At 41.1% G+C, this 21,100-nt stretch overlaps 1 protein-coding gene across 2 annotated transcripts in view; it reads left to right on the top strand.

The window, feature by feature from the left end:
- The window catches only part of GRIK4 (glutamate ionotropic receptor kainate type subunit 4), a 364,998-nt gene that overhangs the window by 321,624 nt on the left and 22,274 nt on the right, over nt 1-21,100 (top strand). For both annotated transcript variants that reach the window (XM_087970153.1, XM_087970154.1), the window contains exon 13: nt 17,398-17,511. In XM_087970153.1, coding sequence (XP_087826279.1) covers nt 17,398-17,511 — 114 coding nt within the window. The remainder of the gene's footprint in view (nt 1-17,397; nt 17,512-21,100) is intronic.

Below are 21,100 nucleotides of genomic sequence, written 5' to 3'. Positions count from 1 at the left end.
AGCAATCAAATCATACTAGGAAACAGTCAATAAAAATCGTTAGGATACAAGCAACAAAGTTACAGTTACACAGTCACAAGTGGGAAGAGATGGGTGAAAGGAAGGATGGGAGGATTAATAGTAATAGTAATGCAGACTTAGTAGATAGTTGGACAGCGTTGAGGGACTTATTTGTTTAGCAGAGTGATGTCCTTGTGTCTAGTTTTTTGGGTGTGCAGTTTTGAGGGTAGGAGTTGAAACAGTCTTTGTCCAGGATGTGAGGGGTCTGTAAATATTTTCACAGTCCTCTTTTTGTCTTCTTATGGAGTCTGTTTCCTGATCTGGACACCCTTTTTATTTTATTTATTTATTTGATTTGATTTGCCAATTGTTTACAAGATAAGTATAAGTGTATACATAGTTGTGAATACATGAAATGGGTACATATAAGAAAAATAAAAGAAGAATAAGAGAAACAATAGGACAGGGACGGTAGGCACGTTGGTGCGCTTATGCACGCCCCTACAGACCTCTTAGGAAAGGGGTGAGGTCAATAGTAGACAGTCTAAGGTTAAAGTTTTTGGGGTTTGGGGAAGAAACTACAGAGTCGGGTAGAGTATTCCAGACATTGACCACTCTATTGCTGAAGTCATATTTCCTGCAATCAAGTTTGGTGCGGTTAACATTGAGTTTGTATCTATTGTGTGCTCTTGTGTTGTTATGGTTGAAGCTGAAGTATTCATTGACAGGTAGGACATTGCAATGGATGATTTTATATACCATGCTTAAATCAGACCGAAGACGGCGTAGTTCAAGGTTTTCTAGTTCTAGAATTTAAAGTCTGGTGGCATAAGGTATTCTACAACGAGTAGAGGAGTGGAGAACTCTTCTTGTGAAATATTTCTGGACTTTCTCAATTGTGCTAATATCAGATACGTAATGTGTGTTCCAGACTGATGAACTGTATTTGAGTATTGGTCTAGCAAATGTTTTGTATGCTCTGGTTAGTAGTGTGATATTACCAGAGAAAAAGCTACGTAGGATTAGGTTAACAACTCTTAATGCCTTTTTGGCTATGTAGTTGCAGTGGGCTCTAGCACTTAGATCATTAGAGGTGAGTATTCCAAGGTCCTTTACAGAGCTTGGGTCATCAACAAGATCTTGACTATTCAGCTTGTATTTTATTTTCTGATTTTTTTTGCCAATATGTAAGACAGAGCATTTATTTGTTGAGATTTGAAGTTGCCATTTGTTTGACCATTCGGATACATAGTCAAGATCTTTTTGTAGGGTAGCAGTATTGTCTGTGGTATTGAACAGCTTTACGTCATCAGCGAAGAAACGCAATTGCTCTTAATATGATCACAGAGGTCGTTTATGTAGAGTATGAAGAGAGTTGGTCCTAGAACACTGCCTTGGGGGACACCACTATTGACAGGTACTGGATTTGATAGGACGCTCCCGATTTTGACCATTTGTTGTCTGTTTGACAGGAATGCTTCTATCCAGTTATTCAGATGTCCAGAGATACCATAGGATTTTATTTTTAGGAGTAGTTTGTCGTGTACCACTGATCAAAGGCTTTACAGAAGTCTATGTAGATTGCGTCTATTGCTTTGCCCTGGAGGTGGCCTTCCTTCCCACCTATTTGCAATGCTGACCTGTGCCAAGAAAACTGTGCATTTTTTATGTCGTTTTTACTCTAGTCCTGACTGTTTGGGGGGGGAAATGTCTAGCAGTAAGTGCAACACCCCTTTGTGCATGAAGATTTGCACATTTCTAACTGTGTCCTTTTGTATGTGCTTCCCTAATATATGCATTTTCCCCCTTAGCGAGTTCCCCTGAATTTGACACCTTTCCCAACTACTTATGTTGTTGTCCATACTTTCTCCTAATAAGTAAGCGCTGTTGTATATAATTGTTTGAGTTGCAAACGGCACCACAAAAATTTGAAAAGGGTAGATTTCTGCCTGCAAATGAGGGTCGTTTCACACTTGCCAAATCTGTACGTGAAAGTGAAATAGAGAGTAAATGTGTGTAGATATTTATAAGTGCAGTAGGCATCAGACTTAGAAATATGAAAGCAAACCTGTTAGAAATATTTCACATGGTAAGTAAACTTGTGGCTTTTTTGCAAAATGCCTTCCATAGCAAGGAGGTGATTGGTTTCAAAAGCTGAGATGCTGTATAGTGGTACTCAAAGGATGGCAGGATTTTGGAAATAAGTGGCGCTGGTGCATTTAAAACTCTGGACGTATTGAGAATTAAAATGATCCCACAATCACAACGATCGATCAATAAATGTTAGATTTTTTTTAAAAATGTTCTGCTGGCAAATCATAGAAACTATTTTATCAGATATCAGATATGGAGACCGCCCATCTCACTCACAGCAATTCTGAGTGGTGTACAATTCAAACATAAAGGCAACATAAACATTGTATTCCAATAAGAGGCAGTTAAAACAGGAATAAAATGATGAAAGTTAAAAAACCATGGGTAGGGCCTTCAACTATCAGATTTATTTACCTTTAAAATATGTAGAGTGGAGTAGAGTAGAGTAGAGTTGGGAGTAGAGAGAGTAAGTAGAGTAGGGGTAGAATCTTTATTGATTTAGTTATTTGACTTCATCAAAATTATAAAACTAATACAACTATGCAAGTATTTACAAGGAAAACAATAAGATAAGTTCAGAGTAAATTGCCACCCCTGGACAGGAAAGGAGAAAGTGTCTTACAGCCAAATCTGAGCCAAATGTTCTCAAGATAAAAGGAAATGGCTGCAGCCTGGAACAAATTTGACTACACTCCATTGTTGCAATTATTTTATACAATGCCTTTGCTCTAGATGATGCATTGCAAAATTGAGGGCAATTATACCTATATGTGATAATGATTAAAATATGTGCTGCAAAGAGCTTCATCTCTATTGTTATTCATTGCAATCTAAATTTAATTTCTTAATAGATGAATGAGAGCAGAGATGAATGAGAAGGCTGGACCCACTGAGTCATAAATAAAATAATTTGAAGGCTGTTATGTTTATTTTGTTTTTGTGTTTTGCCATAAAATGTCATTTATATTAGTCATTTCAAAAATATATAGAGAACCCCCTGTGGAGCCAAATGTCCCTTTTCAATATTTCTTGCAGAAAAATAAACATTTTTCATCCAAATTGACAGCCTTTGGAAATCATATTTTCAAATGGCCTGCAATTTTGTAGTAAGTGGGAAAATGAGAAATTGCAATAGATCTCAGTTTCTTAGCAAGGCTGGGATAGTAACCTTTTCTAAAGGGAGTCCTCGACTTAGCACCAGAGTTGGGACCAGAGTTTCTAGTTACTAAGCGAGGCTGGGTGAGTCCTGCCCAATTTTACTTTTTTTTTTTTTTTTGCTACAGTTGTTAAGTGAACTTTTCTGGTTGTTGTGTGAATCATACGATCGATCGTTAAGCAAGTGTGGCTTCCCCCATAAACTGGGTTTGTCAGTAGCTGGCTGGGAAAGTCTCAAACGGCCGTCACGTGTCTTTTGGGATAGTGCAGTTGTTGTTGTAAATACAAGCTGGTTGCCAAGCACCCAAATTTTGACTGTGAGGATGCTGTGACGGTTGTGTTGAGGGACCTCTCCTGAGTATCTTTTTTGAATGTCGTTATGATTTTGAATGGTCGCTAAACGAATGTTTGTAAGCTGAGAACTACGTGTACTCTCTCTTCTTCTGCCTCCTTCCTCCTTCTGACAATAAGACTGCTGCAACAATTGCGTGAAGACCTATCATTAGTAACTTTTGCCAGTGTTACTATAACTTTGAATGTCATTAAACAAATGGTTGTAAGTTGAGGACTCCTTCCCCTTCTTCTTCCCCATCCCCCCTCCTCCTCCTTCTCCTCTTCTTATTCTTCTTCCTCTTCTTCCTCTTCCTCCTCCTCCTCCTCTTCTTCTTCCTCTTCTTCTTCTTCCACTTCCGTTCCTCCTCCTCCTCTTCTTCTTCTTCTTCTTGATCTCCTCCTCTTCCTCCTCTTCCTCCTCTTCCTCCTCTTCCTCCTCTTCTTCCTCTTCTGCTCCTTCTCCTCCTCCTCTTCCTCTTCTTCTTCCTCTTCCTCCCCTCCTTCTAGCTGCTATTTCTTCCCCATATTTCTGCCAAGGAAGGCCAGGTTCATTCCAGAGTTTAACCCACAGGTAAATTTCAAAAGACAGCTCGCTCTCATTGGGAAACGTGTTCTTATGAGACCTCTGGCCCTCATTCACAGTAATCAACCCAATGAAATTCACCAAAAAAAAAAATATGGGGTAATATAAGATAAATCACAGCTGGCGGGACAGCCTCTAAAACAAGGAAGACAGTGCCCTCTTGGGGAATGATAATGTGCCAGGCATTGTAATGTGCTATGCATAAAAGAAGGCCGTAATGAAGAGTTAAGTTATGGCTCTTTTAGAAATTCAAATAAAGTGCTTACCGTTTGCTTGGAGACGAATGTTATTTCTACCATTTGTTAGTCACCGTACAGCCAAGCCTCTCGTCTAACTTGCAATGGAGTGATGCTTGTTCAGCATAAAGCAGAATTAAGAACCCAGCTGTTAGGATGGGTGACCTCTTCTATAAGTCACTGCACAAACTAAGAAAGATTGACGCCGCAGACACCGCTTTATAAGAGTAAATAGTTGGAAGCCATCTCACTGTGATCGCTCTCATATTGATTTTTCTGGGATTGCTGTTATCCTGCTCACTTTGTGTGATACAATGAAAGGATGCCATTGCCCACAACTGCAATCTTCTTTTGCTTTCTGGCATGTTTTAGACCTGATATAGAATAGAATAGAATAGAATAGAATAGAATAGAATAGAATAGAATAGAATAGAATAGAATAGAATAGAATAGAATAGAATAGAATAGAATAGAATAGAATTCTTTATTGGCCAAATGTGATTGGACACACAAGGAATTTGTCTTGGTGCAAATGCTCTCGGTGTACATAAAAGAAAAGATACATTCATCAAGAGCCAAGAATCATAAGGTCCAACACTTAATAGTCATAAGGTACAATAAGCAATCAAATCATACAAGGAGACTGTCAGGGTTCTGGCAGTTACTCCAATTAAATCATGAGCCTTGAGCCACACTCCCAAAACTAAAGAGGATTTATTTGAAGCTACCATTCTACCGGCACTAACCTGGGCGTATCCAACTCTGAGATACGTAATTCACTGTCACCCTTGATCCTGCTTTTCCCCCCACCCCTCTGGGTGTATCATCCAATGAAAAACGTCCAGCGCCAAGAGTAATCAATCATGCTCTCCAATTAGATTTTTTTCGGGCAGAAGCTTCAGCCATCTAATCAGTCTCTGAAGAAAATATGAATGGAATGTACTTTCGATTCCACACTGCCGCCTGCTCTTTGAAACTCTTCCCCCCCCCTTCTTTCTGTTGTCAACTATAAAATGTGTATACAAAATGTTTTATGAATTGACAGAGACAGTCAATATAAATCTCGACAAAGTTACAGTCATACATTCACAAGTAGGAGGGGATGGGTGATAGGAGTGATGAGAAGATTAATAGTGAGAGTCATGCAGACTTTGTAAATAGTTGGACAGTGTTGAGGGAATTATTTGTTTAGCAGAGTGATGGCGTTCAGGAAAAAACTGTCCTTGTATCTAGTTGTTCTGGTGTGCAGTGCTCTATAGCGTCGTTTTGAGGGAAGGAGTTGAAACAGTTTATGTCCAGGATGTGAGGGGTCTGTAGATATTTTCACAGCCCTCTTTTTGATTCATGCAGGATACAGGTCCTCAATTGAAGGCAGGTGGGTATTCATTGTTTTTTCTGCAGTCCTAATTATCCTCTGGAGTCCGTGTCTGTCCTGTTGGGTTGCAGAACCAAACCAGACAATTATAGATGTGCAGATGACAGACTCAATCATTCCTCTGTAGAACTGGATCAGAAGCTCCTTAGGCTGCTAATCTGAGTGATTCCCCTCCCCATACCTTTTTACAATAAAGGCTAGTGAATTAATGTCTGGTGGGCTATTGTACTTTAAATTGAAGGCTTCCTGTTTTGTAGATTCTGCCCATTTCATTTCTCCTGATTCGGTGTAGCTGAAGGTAATAGAGATGAATCGTCTTTAATTAATCAGCTTACTTTGCTAACAAAGGAAAGCGGGGGAGGAGGTTGGAATTGAAATGAAAAGATGGCAGTAATAAAAAAAATTTATCCTCTGGAAATAAACAAATTAATTAAGGAGGAATTCATCACCCATTTCCTAGTTGGGTTGGACAGGAAGCCATAAAACAAGACAAATCAGGAAGGATAATATTTTTATTTGAATACTTCAGAGTCTCGGCTGAATGGGACTTCTGAATAAACATTGTAAATGGATCAAGAACGTAAGGATAATAATTAATTCCCTTCTATCTCACTGGAGAAGTACAATATTTCTGCAACAAAAACATGGACTGACCCAGCATATCTTAGATACAGACTGTAGAAAGTTCCTTCGATCTATATATTCTCTTAAGTCATTGTCTAGGAAGGAAATGTTTTGGGGCAAAACCTTTGCAAATGGCTAGTAACTTTCCTCTGCAGCTTTTTCTTATGAACCAAACCTCTGTAGAAAGTTAGCACCCATCCCTCTCCTAGAAGAGTGAAATGTTTTAGGAAATATTAAAAATATTAAAAATGCAGAATGTTATATTTCTCCTAAAAAAGAAATGGAAATCTTAAGGGAGACAGGAACTCAGAGCTTCAACTCCCTGCACTCAGCACATATTTGGTGCCCATTGAGAAGGACTATATCTACAAAACAAAAGGCCTTCAGTTCCAGAGTGATGGGATCAACACATGACCCTCCAGGACATAACAGGATTAACCCGTCGAGCAGCAGGGCTCACTTGCATTGCAAAACCTTCTAAGGACATTGCATGAGCCCAGGCTCCAACCAAACTTGATTCAGACAAACATGACCCCACATGGACCCATGGGAGTCTGACAGCAACCAATAGAATACATGCCCTTGCCACAGGAACAGGAAGCTCAAGGGCAAGGCACAAAAGAAGGTATAACCAACCTTCACTCTCCACTCGATATGGTCAGCTGCCCGGGACCTCAAGCCCATGTGGTACTGTTCATCAATAAACTATCTTTTCAATCAGCATCCATGTTTCCAGAGTCTTTCTCCCCACTTGGAAGTGAAACAGATGGATATTTTTTCCAACAAGACTTTTGCTCCATCCACTTCAGAGTTGCCATCCTTGAACCACAGATGCTCCTCAAGTTTTCAACAAAGCTTGGGTGAAATTTTGGAGCTATCAGCCTATCACGATAGCTGTAAATTCTGTCCTTATTTGCTCGTTTGTCAAGCATGAGGCGGCCCACTCAAAATGTCTTCTTGAGGGAGCCTTTTTGTAATTTGCACCAGTGAGACTCGGTGCCTGAAGAAACTCTTCCAAATGGATGCTGGCACAATTTGGACACGGATTCTACTGCAGGAAGATTTCTCATCAAAATCCAATTTTACGCTCTGGACTTCTTAATTCTCTGATTTTATTCCTAAGAAGGAATAAACGCTTGTAAGATCTCTTTTTTTCCATAACCCTTAATTTATGCCATATACACAAACACACAAACTGTTGAAGATGAGAATGTTTTTAATTGCTTTCTATTCTTTCTTTCTATTTTCTTCTCTTTCTTTTTCTTTTTTTCTTTCATTTGTGTATGTGTTGTTGGTTTGTTTTAATTGTAAAATTAATAAAATTTATTTATAAAAAAAAAGAAGAAGGAATAAACGCATTAAGAATCCTCTGTGGTTTCATGCTTACCCCACCCCTGACTTTGCAGAGATTTGCAACTGCCCCGCTTGCTGCAGGATCCTAAGGCATGCTACTGCACACATTACATTAACGGCAGACATGTGAGCCTTTGCAAGTAGTCCTTGACTTACAGCCACAATTGGGCCCAGGGTCTCCGTTGCTAAGCCAGACAGTGGTTAAAAGGGTCGCATTTGATTTTACATCCTTTTTTTGCCATGGATATTAAGCAAATCAGCATTTGTTAAGTGAATCACATGGTCATTCTGGAGCCAAGGATTGGTTTAAATCAAGGGTCTTCAAAGTTGGCAAGTTTAAGACTGGTGGACTTCAACTCCCAGAATTCCTGGCTAACATGACTGGAGGAGCAATTCTGTGAGTTGAAGTCCACAAGTCTTAAAGTTGCCAAGTTTGGGGACCTCTGATTATAGATGATAGCTGGATGGATGGATGGATGGATGGATGGATGGATGGATGGATGGATGGATAGACAGATGTAACTCTCAAATCCAAATGAGTCTTCAAACTTGTTGCAAGTTTAAGATGATAGCTTGGATGGATGGATGGATCAACTCCCAGAATTCCTGGGCTAACATGACTGGAGGAGAGGAGAAATTCTGGGAGTTGAAGTCCACAAGTCTTAAAAGTTGTCAAGTTTGAAGACCCCGATTTAAACTCTCCTTTTGCATGATTTTGATTAGGAACTAACTCCAAATTTTGGAAGCATTGCGTAAAGCTCTTTCTGTGTTTTTGGGGAAATGGGGTACAGGGATGTATCACTGCTATAAAACAAAACAAAAAAATCACAATGTCTTTGATGCAAAAGTAAAATATAAACTTAGCATATTAGTCTTCCTCAAGGGATGAAATGGCAGAGCCTCTTTCTCGTTGTTCTTTTCTCTCGCTCTCTTAAGCCCAAGTAGGATCAACCTCGCTCCAGCCTCAGACAGAAATAATGAAGCAGAATCTGTTGCTTCTGATCAATATAAGCCAGCCATCGGTGGCAGCAGCCAAAAACGCCCATGAGATTCTAAGTTGCATTAAGAGAGGCAGGGGTGGGATTCTGCCGTTTCAAACTGGTTCAGGCGAACTTCTAGCTCCGATGATCCAAACCGGTTCACTCCGACAATCATGTGGACCCGCCTGTTTGCCTCTGTGCTGTACTCACCTATATCTGTTCAGCTGATTTGCATGGCAGAGTGGATTGCCGCGCCTCAGCTGGGTTACTTCCCCGAAGTAACATTGAAGGTAAGTAATTTGGAAAGCTGTTCATGGAGTGTGCGTGCATGTGCAAAGTGTGTGATTAGTGAACCGGGTGTTACACCTGCACCATCCCACCACTGAATAGAGGGATACAATCAAGATCAAGAGAGGTACTAATGCCACTCTATAAAGCCTTAATACTGCACACCTAGAGTTCGGCATCCAGTACTGCATCCTAGAGTACAGCTAGAGTACTGCATCCAGTTTTGGTCACCACACTATAAAAAAGATGTTGAGACTCTAGAACAGGGGTCTTCAAACTTGGCGGCTTTAAGACTTGTGGACTTCAACTCCCATAATTCCTCCTCCAGTCACGTTAGCTCAGGAATTCTGGGAGTTGAAGTCCACAAATCTTAAACTTGCCAAGTTTGAAGACCATTGCTCTAGAAAGAGTGCAGAGAAGAGCAACCAGGATGATTGGGGGACTGGAAACTAAAACATACAATGAATGGTTGCAGGAACTGGGTCAGGCTAGTCTAGTGAAGAGAAGGACCAGGGGAGACAGGATAGCAGTCTTCCAATATTTGAGGGGCTGCCCAAGAGAGGAGGGGGTCAAGTTATTTTCCAAAGCACCCAAAGGCCAGACAAGGAATAATGGATGGAAACTGATCAAGGAGAGATTTAACTTGGAAATAAGGAGGAATTTTCTGACAGTGAGAACAATCAACCAATAGAACAGAAGTTGCCTTCGGAAGTTGTGGGAGCTTCATCCCTGGAAGCTTTCAAGAAGAGACTGGACTGCCATCTGTCAGAAATGGTGTAGAGTCTCCTGCTTGGATGTGGGGGGCGGGGTTTGGACTAGATGACCTGCAAGGTCCCTTCCAACTCTGTTAATTTGTTAAACCTTCAGTTTCTGGCAAAATTCTCCTTCCAAGTCCGACAGATGTTTTGGAACAACCTTTCTTCTTGTAATTTGGCAGGAGTGACCTAAACAGCTGCAGGGGGCAACCTAGGCTTGGTGCTAGACAGATTTCCACAGTACTTAACAAATCTTCTCTTACTAAGTTGCAGCCCACCATCTCGAATACCATGAAGCATCATTTTTCTCCAGTAGACTCAAAGCTAACTCCGTTTTGACTAATCTACCAGATTAATTAACCAAAGGGTGGACTCCTTGAATTTTAACTTAAAGGGGGCTTAGCTGCCAAGGGAATGGAATTCATTCGTTTGCAGTCACTAAGAATTCCGTTGGGATCCAGGGATGTATTAGTAGGCTTCCCAAACCAGAGACAACATCAGCTTTTAATGAAAACCAAGCGGGATTGTGCTCGGCAGATCTTTTGATGCAGGCAGGGTTTTGTCTGAACTGCAGTAAGCTTCTGGCTGAGAAGCATCTGGAGGTACTGATGCCACCAGAATATTTATATATTTATTATTTAAAGGATTTATACACTTGCCCATGCTCTAAAGCACCATTCTGGATGGCACACAACAATACTAAAAGTGCGAGCAAGAAAGCCAAAACAACAACAATCCCAGCTGCCTAATTCATCATCTGTGCAGTGACGAAGACAGAGTAGATTCTGTCTCCCGTGATACTTCCATTTTTTAAAATTAATCAGTAATGACAGAATTGGAAGGGACCTTGGAGGTCTTCTAGTCCAACCCCTTGCTCAGGAAGGAGACCCTCTACTGTTCCAGACTCCAGACTGGACCAGACTGTCCAGTCTCCTCTTGAAAACTTCCATTGATGGAGCACCACAACTTCTGGAGGCAAATTGTTCCACTGATTAATTGTTCTCACTGTCAGGAAATAGTTCTGGATTGGAACTCTCTTTGATAAATTTCCATCTGTGAGTTCTTGTCCTGCTTTCAGGCACTTTGGAAAATATTGATTATTGGAGAATAATCAATCATCAGGTCAAAAAATTATGAGCTTAGGAAAAGCAAACCAAAAATAATGAGTAACAGTCTATTGTTGCAAACAGACAAGCATAAGCTTTCTAATTCAGGTGCAGCCACCTCTCTCATGTCGTGATGTCGCAGTGGTTAGAATGTGGTACTGCAAGCTAACTGCTCTTTGGCAGTTCGATTCTCACCAGCTCAAGGTTGACTCAGCCTTCTATCCTTTCACGGTGCGGTAAAATGAGGACCCAGATTGTTTGGGGGCAATAGGCTGACTCTGGGATGTAAATCACTGTAAAGCAGTATATAAGTCTATTGCGGGAAAACTCTGCCCACAGCCTGGAGGTCGATCCTGACCAGTTCAAGGTTGACTCAGCATTCCATCCTTCCGAGGTGGGTAAAATGAGGACCCAGATTGTGGGAACAATATGCTGTCACTGTAAACCGCTTAGAGAGGGCTGTAAAGCACTGTAAAGCGATATATAAGTCTAAGTGCTTTTGCTATTATGAACATTCAGATTCCACTATGTAGAATTAGGGTGTGTGTGTGTGTGTGTTTGTGTGTGTGTGTGTGTGTGTGTGTGTGTGTTCTCAGTAAGGATTGGACTTGCCCTGAGATTCAAGAAAACTAACCATCATTTATTTATTTATTTATTTGTTTATTTGATTTGCCAATTGTTTACAAGATAATAAGTATAAATGTATACATAGTTGTGAATACATAAAATGGGTACATATAAGAAAAATAAAAGAATAAGAGAAACAATAGGACAGGGACGGTAGGCACGTTGGTGCGCTTATGCACGGCCCCTACAGACCTCTTAGGAAAGGGGTGAGGTCAATAGTAGACAGTCTAAGGTTAAAGTTTTTGGGGTTTGGGGAAGAAACTACAGAGTCGGGTAGAGTATTCCAGACATTGACCACTCTATTGCTGAAGTCGTATTTCCTGCAATCAAGTTTGGTGCGGTTTACTTTGAGTTTGTATCTATTGTGTGCTCTTGTGTTGTTATGGTTGAAGCTGAAGTATTCATTGACAGGTAGGACATTGCAATGTATGATTTTATATACCATGCTTAGGTCAGACCGAAGACGGCGTAATTCAAGGTTTTCAAGTTCTAGAATTTCAAGTCTGGTGGCATAAGGTATTCTACAACGAGTAGAGGAGTGGAGAACTCTTCTTGTGAAATATTTCTGGACTTTCTCAATTGTGCTAATATCAGATACGTAGTGTGGGTTCCAGACTGATGAACTGTATTCGAGTATTGGTCTAGCAAATGTTTTGTATGCTCTGGTTAGTAGTGTGATATTACCAGAGAAAAAGCTACGTAGGATTAGGTTAACAACTCTTAATGCCTTTGTGGCTATGTAGTTGCAGTGGGCTCTAGCACTTAGATCATTAGAGGTGAGTATTCCAAGGTCCTTTACAGAGCTTGAGTCATCAACAAGATCTTGACTATTCAGCTTGTATTTTATTTTCTGATTTTTTTTGCCAATATGTAAGACAGAGCATTTATTTGTTGAGATTTGAAGTTGCCATTTGTTTGACCATTCAGATACATAGTCGAGATCTTTTTGAAGGGTAGCAGTATTGTCTGTGGTATTGAACAGCTTTACATCATCAGCGAAAAGAACGCAATTGCTCTTAATATGATCACAGAGGTCATTTATGTAGAGTATGAAGAGAGTTGGTCCTAGAACACTGCCTTGGGGGACACCACTATTGACAGGTACTGGATTTGATAGTACGCCCCCGATTTTGACCATTTGTTGTCTGTTTGCCAGGAATGCTTCTATCCAGTTATTCAGTTGTCCAGAGATACCATAGGATTTTATTTTTAGGAGTAGTTTGTCGTGTACCACTGAATCAAAGGCTTTACAGAAGTCTATGTAGATTGCGTCTACATTCTAAGAAGACCAGAAGAAAATCTGAGCAGCTGAAGAGGGCAAACTCCCAGCAAAGCCAACAAAAAACAGAGACCAGAAAAAGAACCAAGAGAAGAATGAAACAGCTCTGTCTTATCATTCTTAGTCTTGTGGGGTCCTTGGTGCTCTCTGAGCTGGGTTGTTTTCTTGCAGACATTTCATTACCAAACTATGTAACATCATTAGTGCTAGAAGGGAGCGAGGTTTATAGAGAGGAAGAAGACTCTGGGGTCCTTGGTGGTCCCTGAGCTTGCTTGTTTTCTTGCAGACATTTCATTATCAAACTAGGTAATATTATCAGTACCCTCCACACAGGGAAAAACAACCAAGCTCATTAGAACACCAAGAATCCCACAGTTCAACCTTGAGCTACAAATATTTTCTTCTATCCATACTTAGTGCTCCAAGTCCTATAATTCTTAGTCAGCACAGCATCATTTCAAGTGCAGATCCTAAGACCCAAACTTCCTAGATCCTGCTAGCATCGATCCTTTTTGCAAGATTTACTCCCTGGAAAGTCAGCTGGCTAGACTCAAAAGTCAAGCAGACCATTGAGAGCAAAGTAAAGAATCCATGGGCTTCTCTTGCCAGAAACCTTACAGCCTTCCCTGGTGCTTTATGCTTGGATGATGGCATTTTCTCAAGGATGTTATTTCCAGTATTGATCTCTAGTTTTCCAAGGGCATTCTTTGCCATCTAAATCCATAATGACATCTCACACACCTCCAGTGCCCCAGAGAACTCACATTAATATAAAGGTCCTTTGTGAATCATTTGTGGTGTTAAACCTAATAGCAAAACGGTTATCTTCTGTGGATATGATGGATATGTCAACTTCCATTTGCTGAAAATAGTCTACTGGCCTTTAAATGTCTTGAAGGAAGCAAGAGAGCTGCTAGTGCTACAATCCTTTGCTCTAAATAGTTACTGGTGATGGAATAAGATCTGTGCCTTTAATTGAGGGACAAATTCTGTAGAACTGAGTCTCTCTTTGTGGTTTTCATCAAATGGAGCTTTCCTAAAACAAAGGAGAACTTAAAAGGGGCCTAAATTTGATGGGTTTCACTGATAGCAGGACTTCAATCCATCAGAGTAAGTTCAGGTGTTGATTCTATATCCGTGTGCTACTTTAATCTACCTTGTATTTTCCAAACAACATACAGAGTCAGATGCTGCTACTGGTAGCATAAACCACAATTTCAGGGATTTTAACCAAGCGCCAAGATTGAGGTGGTAACCTTCGATCTTTAGTACACAAATATTCTGACTCTGTGGAAGAATATTTTTCCCCCTCTCTCGCCGAAGAAAATCCTGCTTCTTTGGCTTATGTGCTGAAGGGCTGAAGGATAAAAGGATGTGTAAAATTCCTTTGTGTGGGGTCTCGGTGCACCAATATAGCTGTTATTTGTTCTCGTTGGAGATATCGAAAAATAATAGTTTATTTTATCTGCGCAGTCACCGGTAGAGGCTGGAGACTGAAATAATACAAGCCACTTCAATAAGACTTAATAAGGACCAATGGTTTTTTTTCCCTACAGAAGGGAGAAGGGTAGAGAAACCTTTCAGGTTTACAAATGCTGTTGTTGCTGCTATTCCATTGTTTTCATCTTATAAACGCGGGTTTAAATATAGCTCTTTTCTCTCTCCAGTGGTTTAAATGAAAGGAACAGCCAAGATAGGTGTATTTCAAGTCCACAAATTAAAAGGTGACATTTCTCCAGCTGGGTCAAAGGACATGTTTAGACAGACATTTACTGTCATTCTCAGGAAAAGGAAAAGTAGGTTCGTATATGGAAAATGTAAACCCAGATCCCACTTTGGAGTAAAGGTTGCTGAAAAAAGTGGTGGGATGACAGCGTCAGAGAGCCATGGAGGAAGCATGCTATTGGGGTGCCTTTCGGTCAGGATTCAGATATGGGTACCGCAACGAAATAACACACATTGCCTTGTTGTTGATCTCCAGCAGGAGTATTTGGATATGTGTGTGTATCCATCATCCATCTATGCCATCCTTGGTGACTTTGGGTACCATTGATTACCACATCCTTGGGGGCTGCATCAGGGGGTTAGTTGTGAGAGGCACGGTGGCACGATGGCTCTCTTTCCCCCAAGATCACTTCCACTCATCACTAGCAAGGGAAAGAGGTCTAGACTCTTTCTAGATTTAGAGGATCTAGATTCTAGAGGTGTAGAAAGAGGTCTTGCCTTTGCTTTGCAAGGTTTCACAAGCTCTACTTTTGTCTCATTTCACATCTCCATGAAGAGGTTATGTGAGGTCATCCAATAGCACCAAGTCAGTTAGGATCTCTTCTTCTTCTTCTTCTCCATCTCCTTCTCTTTCTCCATCTCCTTCTCCTTCTTCCTCTTCCTCTTCCTCTTCCTCTTCTCCTCCTTCTCCTTCTCCTTCTCCATCACCTTCGCCCTCTTCCTCTTCTTCCCCTTCTCCTTTTTCTCCTTTTTCTCCTTTTCCTCCTCCTCCTCCTCCTCCTCCTCCTTCCTTCTCCTCCTCCTCCTCCCTCCTCCTCCTCCTCCTCCTCCCCTCCTCCCTCCTCTTCTTCTGCCATATCCATCATCAAATGTTGGCAATCATGTTGATGATCCTATTTTTATCAACAGCCTCATGAAAAAGGGCTGCTGAGTTTTGTCCAAACCAGTCCCTTAGATTTTGAAGCCACAATATTCTTCTTCTGCCTTCATTTGCCTTCAGCCTTTCCCTGGAGGATTAAATAAAGGTAGGATAGATACATTTCATTCTCAGAAGCAATACAGCAGCTTCCCAGCATGGAAATAATACCGATGTATTGAAAGGCTGGAAGCTTGCTGCTGTTTGGGTTCCTGTAAATAAACACAGACCCTCAAAGAGCAATTCCTTGACATTAAATAAGACCAGAGGTGATAAAAGTCACATTTAAAAAGAAAATCCTTATCCAAATTTTTTTTTTTTAATAATAATTTGTAGCATGGCACGGCTCGCTCTGATTTCTTATCAAGGTTGCCGCATCTCCCCCTCCATTTAAATATGAAGAAAGGAAGAAGGCCCGTCCTTTGTTTATGGCTGTTTATGGCAGCCATGTTCTTTTAACTAAAGGTGTTGCAGCTGTGCTTCCATTTGCAAAATGCCAGCAGTGATAGATGGTGGCTTCGTTCCTGGCAAGATACGATCTTCCAAGAATGGAGTCCTGTATCAGGACCACGGAAAGCTCCCTAAATCTCCCTCTGCTGGTTTACTGGTTATTTTTCTTCATTGAGCTTCCATTCTGCTTTTGCTTCAGTAACTAAAGATGGTGTACATACCACTCTCTTTCTCAGTTTTTGCATGAAAGATCAACCCTACAAAGTGGAATGGCTGTGAGGGACTGGCTCAAAATCATCCATTTCTTTCTTTCCCTCCCTCTCTCTCTTTCTCTCTTCCTGGTCTAAAGAAAAGAAGAATTAGGAGGCACATGATAGTCATATTCCAGTACTTGAGGGGCTGCCACAAAGAAGAGAGGGAGTCAAGTTATTCTCCAAAGCACCAGAGGGCAGGACAGGAAACAATAGTTGGAAACTAATCAAGGAGAGAAGCAACCTGGAATTAAGGAGAAACTTCCTTAACAGTGAAGGACAATGAACCAGTGGAACAGCTGGCCTTCAGAAATTGTGAGTGCTCCATCACTGGAGGTCTGTAGAGCTTCTTAGTCATCCAGGTCATGGTTGTCCCAAAGGTGCTTTTTCAGGAGGCAACTGGACTTTCTTGTTTTTTCTTTGAAGACGTTTCGCTTCTCATCCAAGAAGCTTCTCCAGCTCTGACAGCATGGTGGGGAATGGAAGGATTGATATTCCTTGCAGACAGCTGGTCATTTGCATCCTTTTAGAGGGTCGTTGAAGCACTGGGAGGTTTATCTGTGTCCTCAGAGTCACCTGAGTGGTTCTCCTGGTTTCTGTAGTCTGCATTTTTTTTCCCTCTGGAAATCCATTCCTACACCATTCCAAGGGTGTTCATCCCAAATGGTGTAGCTAAAAAGTCTGTAGAGATTCTCAGTCATCCAGATCCAGCTGCCTGCAAGAAGTATAAATCCTTCCATTCCCCGCTATCCTGTCAGAGCTGAAGAAGCTTCTTGGATGAGAAGCGAAACGTCTTCAAAAGAAAAAAACAAGGAAGTCCAGTTGCCTCCAGAAAAAAACTCCCATCACTGGAGGTTTTGAAGAAGAAACTAGACAGCCATTTACCTGAAATAGTATAGGTTGTCCTCCTTGAGCAGAGCGCTGGACTAGAAGACCTCTAAGTTCCATTCCAGCTGTATTCTATTCCTCTTTCTCTTCTCTCTCTCTCTCTCTCTCTCTCTCTCTCTCTCTCTCTCTCTCTCTCTCTCTCTCTCTCTCTCTCTCTCTCTCTCCCCTCTCATTCTCTCTCCACACACACAAACACAGAGAGCCAATATCGTAAAGAATATCTTTCCCTGAAGTGACCCTGTTCTTTCTTCCTTAGGCAAAACTTCCAAGAGAATAAATTCTTCAGAAATTAGCCTTGTCAGATTTTTTTTTTTTTCACTACTACCCCAAACCCCATTTGGGCCACAGGTATTGATCCTTCTCTCTGCTTCCTTTTCAGAAAGCCGACTTGGCAGTGGCTGGCCTGACCATTACAGCCGAGCGAGAGAAGGTGATTGATTTCTCAAAGCCCTTCATGACTCTGGGGATTAGCATCCTCTACCGTGTTCACCTGGTAAGAGACATCGTTTCAAAGCGGTTTGCACGTTGAAGGATACCTGCAGACAAATGTTGCACAAAGCAATAGCTGTGAGGATTTGTCTACTCCAAAAAAAAACAAAAAACACCACCAACCCCACCCTTTTTGTTTTTGTACTGCATTATTCTGATGTTATTTGAGTGGTGTGGTGTGCCTAGAAGTGAGTCTAGCCTCACAATCAGGAGGCTGTGAGTTCAATCCTAGGTATAGGCAGATATTTCTCTCTCTGGGCACACTGAGAATGTATCTGCTTGGTGGGGGGAAACCTCTGTGCTGGTGCCAGGAAAGGCATCCGGCCAGTAAACACTTAGCTCCATTCAGTTTCCCAGACTCCATCCCACAAGGGATTGTGGGGACATTAAAAGAAGAAGTTGATTATTCCGACGTTATTTAAAACATTGAAATTAGCTCAAGTCGAGGATTTTATGAGGCCGAATATTGATCAAGAGACTGTTTTTTTTAATACTGTGCCAGATATTGTCCGTTGTTTTTTTTAATTAACGTTGTAGGAAAATTAGAAATTACACTAATTATAAAACTCAACAATTAGAAATTAGACTGTGTAGTGGAATATCAAAGCTGGTGGCTGGAGCTAATTCATTTTGGCTGATTTAGAAGACAAGCTTAATTGGGGTCAGCCTTGATTAGTACTTGAGTAGGATATCACCTGGGTACACCAAGGCTGTAGACTAAACTGAAAATCAAAATAATCTCCTAATAGTTTCCAAGAGCCTAGCTGGACTCACCAGAACCTTTACCTTTTGGGGTTAAAATAACCTTTCATGGTAACAACAACAACAACAACAATAATAATGATAATAATATTCCAATTGTAATTGGAGCCCTTGGAGCAATACCTAAAGGATTGCCTTGCTATTTGGAAATCCTGAATTTATCAGACTTGAATACAAAAAACCCACCCTACTTGGAACAGCTTATGTCCTCCGACGCTACCTGAACAGTTCCTAGGTCCTTGGTAAGGACTTGAGCTGTTGAGCTACCAACCAGCCCCAAAGGCTGTGAATCTCACTAAAGATATAATAATAATAATAATAATAATAATAATAATAATAATAATAATAATAATAATAAGACTTGAGCTGTTGAGCTACCAACCAGCCCCAAAGGCTGTGAATCTCACCAAAGAGTAACCATAATAACTTCCTGTTCTGTGACATGAATTCTTTGCCCTTTGCAAAGTGGTGTGGCTAATTCCCTTCTAGGAGATATGTGTTTTCCTTCCAGAAGTTCACTAAGAGTAGAAGAAGGAAAATAACGCTTTGGAGAATGTGATTCATGGATAGAGGGGCTTCCCAGTTTCTACAAAGCTAACTAAGTTATTGGACAATGCTCCTTGACAAATGTGCAATCAGAACTCACCAAATTTGCAGATGATACTAAGCTGGCAGGAATAGCTGGCACCCAAGAAGATAGGCTCAAGATCCAGATGGATCTTGACAGACTAGAACACTGGGCCATATCTAACAAAATGAAATTCAATGTAGAGAAAAGTAAAGTCCTACACTTAGGCAAGTTTAACCAAAAGGACACATATAGACTGGGTGAAACCAGGCTCAATAGCAGTAACTGTGACAGGGATCTTGGAGTCTTAGTGGACAACCCGCTAAATATGAGCCAGCCATGTGTGCGGCAGCAACCAAAAAAGCCAATGCAATCCTAAGATCAAGGGAGGTACTAGTACAACTCTACAAAGCCTTAGTAAGACCACACCTAGAATCCTGCATCCAGTTTTGGTCACCAGACTATAAAAACAGCGTTGAGACTCTAGAAAGAGTGCAGAGAAGAGCAACCAGGATGATTAGGGGACTGGAGGCTCAAACTTACAAAGAACGGTTGCACTAGACTGGGCCTGGCTAGTCTAGTGAAGAGAAGGACCAGGGGAGACAGGATAGCAGTCTTTCAATATTTGAGGGGCTGCCCTAGAGAGGAGGGGATCAAGTTATTTTCCAAAGCACCCGAAGGCCAGACAAGGAACAATGCATGGAAACTGAACAAGGAGACATGCAACCTGGAAATAAGGAGGAATTTTCTGACAGTGAAAACAATCAACAAATGGAACAGAAGTTGCCTTCAGAAGTTGTGGGAGCTTCATCCCTGGAGGCTTTCAAGAAGAGACTGGACTGCCATTTGTCAAAAATAGTGTAGGGTCTCCTGCTTGGGTGGGGGGTTGGACTAGATAACCTACAAGGTCCCTTCCAACTGTGTTAATCTAAAAAAGAACACCCTCTGCTTTTAACCTACATTTTCCTATTGCCATTTGGTTTGGGCTTTTAATCTGCAAAGTTTTTGTCACTGTCCCCCAACGAGAGAAGCCTTCTAGTTTTATGGGACTAGAACTCCCACATTACTCCATTAGGGAGACAAGCAGTCGAAGCTCCTTTAGACAAATGGGCCTGCAAGTTCAGAGAGCAGCATCTTCACCCTCTGAACAATAATGGTATTTTATCCCAGACTGGTCGAGTTGCTGTCTCTGATCCCTGTGCAGAAATTAGATGGCCGATATATTGCAGGACACAAGCCCAGATGGATGCTAATTCTGTCTTTGCCCTTGGATTGAGCTGTGTGAGAAAAAAAAAGCCAGTAATTTCCTCACTCAACAAATATATATATATATAGGAAAGAAAGAGTAGGCAGATCTCAGAGAAAAAGGCAGAAAAAGAAAAGGAAGCTTATAAATTCAGTTCCCTTACACGGGGTTTTCCTTGCCCCATCCTGCTGTGCCAAATTATTAGTTGATCTCAGCCCTGAGAGCAGGAACACAATAGATACTCCAAGACTCCGGAGAAAAATGAAAAATTCCACCTATTCACTCCATAGGTTTTGCTTATTTTCTTCTCAGGATTTCCAGAATGGAGAAATGTATGCCAGCTGGGTCTCTGCCTCTCCACTTATATGCTAGTAGGAAATATTTTTTTCCCCCAGAAAGGAAGGGAATATCCCCTCCATATCCCCCCTCTAATATGCCATCAGCCCAAGGGCAGAAAAGCATTTGCAAATGGGCCAACAATACGATTCTTGATGTGGGTTTTGTTGTTGTTGTTGTTGTTGCTTTCCACTATCAGGATGGAAACTTCATTGAAACATTTGAGGGTTGGCCCTAAACCATATGATCGACTAGTTCTCGTGGCGTATCTGCCATTGAATTCTCTCCCTTCAAACTGTGGTTTTGTAACCGAATGCTACATCCATGGTTTTTGTTTTCTTGAGTTTTTGAAAAGAAAGCAAACTATTGCTCAATTGAGTCAATAGTTTAGAACAGGAGTGTCCTTCGAAACAGGGAGGAGGCAATCTTTGTGCCTTGGGATTTTCCACCATCAACATTTATATATATGTATATATATATATCTGCCACGACAAGAAAAGAAGCAATAGGTTCTGTTTGGACCTCCTTAGGGTTCAAATTTAGAGATTAGTCTTTTGTTTTGCTTTCCTTTTCAGTTCTTCACATTTCCTGTCCAAAGGTCAGTTCTTGTGTCTTAGAATTAAGACGGTTAATTAAGACTGTCTCTATGGTTATAGAGAAGAAACTTATTGTTTAGCATAC

The sequence above is a fragment of the Notechis scutatus genome, chromosome 7, assembly GCF_049901735.1.
Source record: "Notechis scutatus isolate UNSWTSFEM ecotype Mainland chromosome 7, rNotScu1.2, whole genome shotgun sequence".
Lineage (NCBI taxonomy): Eukaryota > Metazoa > Chordata > Lepidosauria > Squamata > Elapidae > Notechis > Notechis scutatus.
The sequence above is the reverse complement of the archived record's forward strand: the minus strand, read 5'-3'. Positions and strand labels throughout refer to the sequence as shown.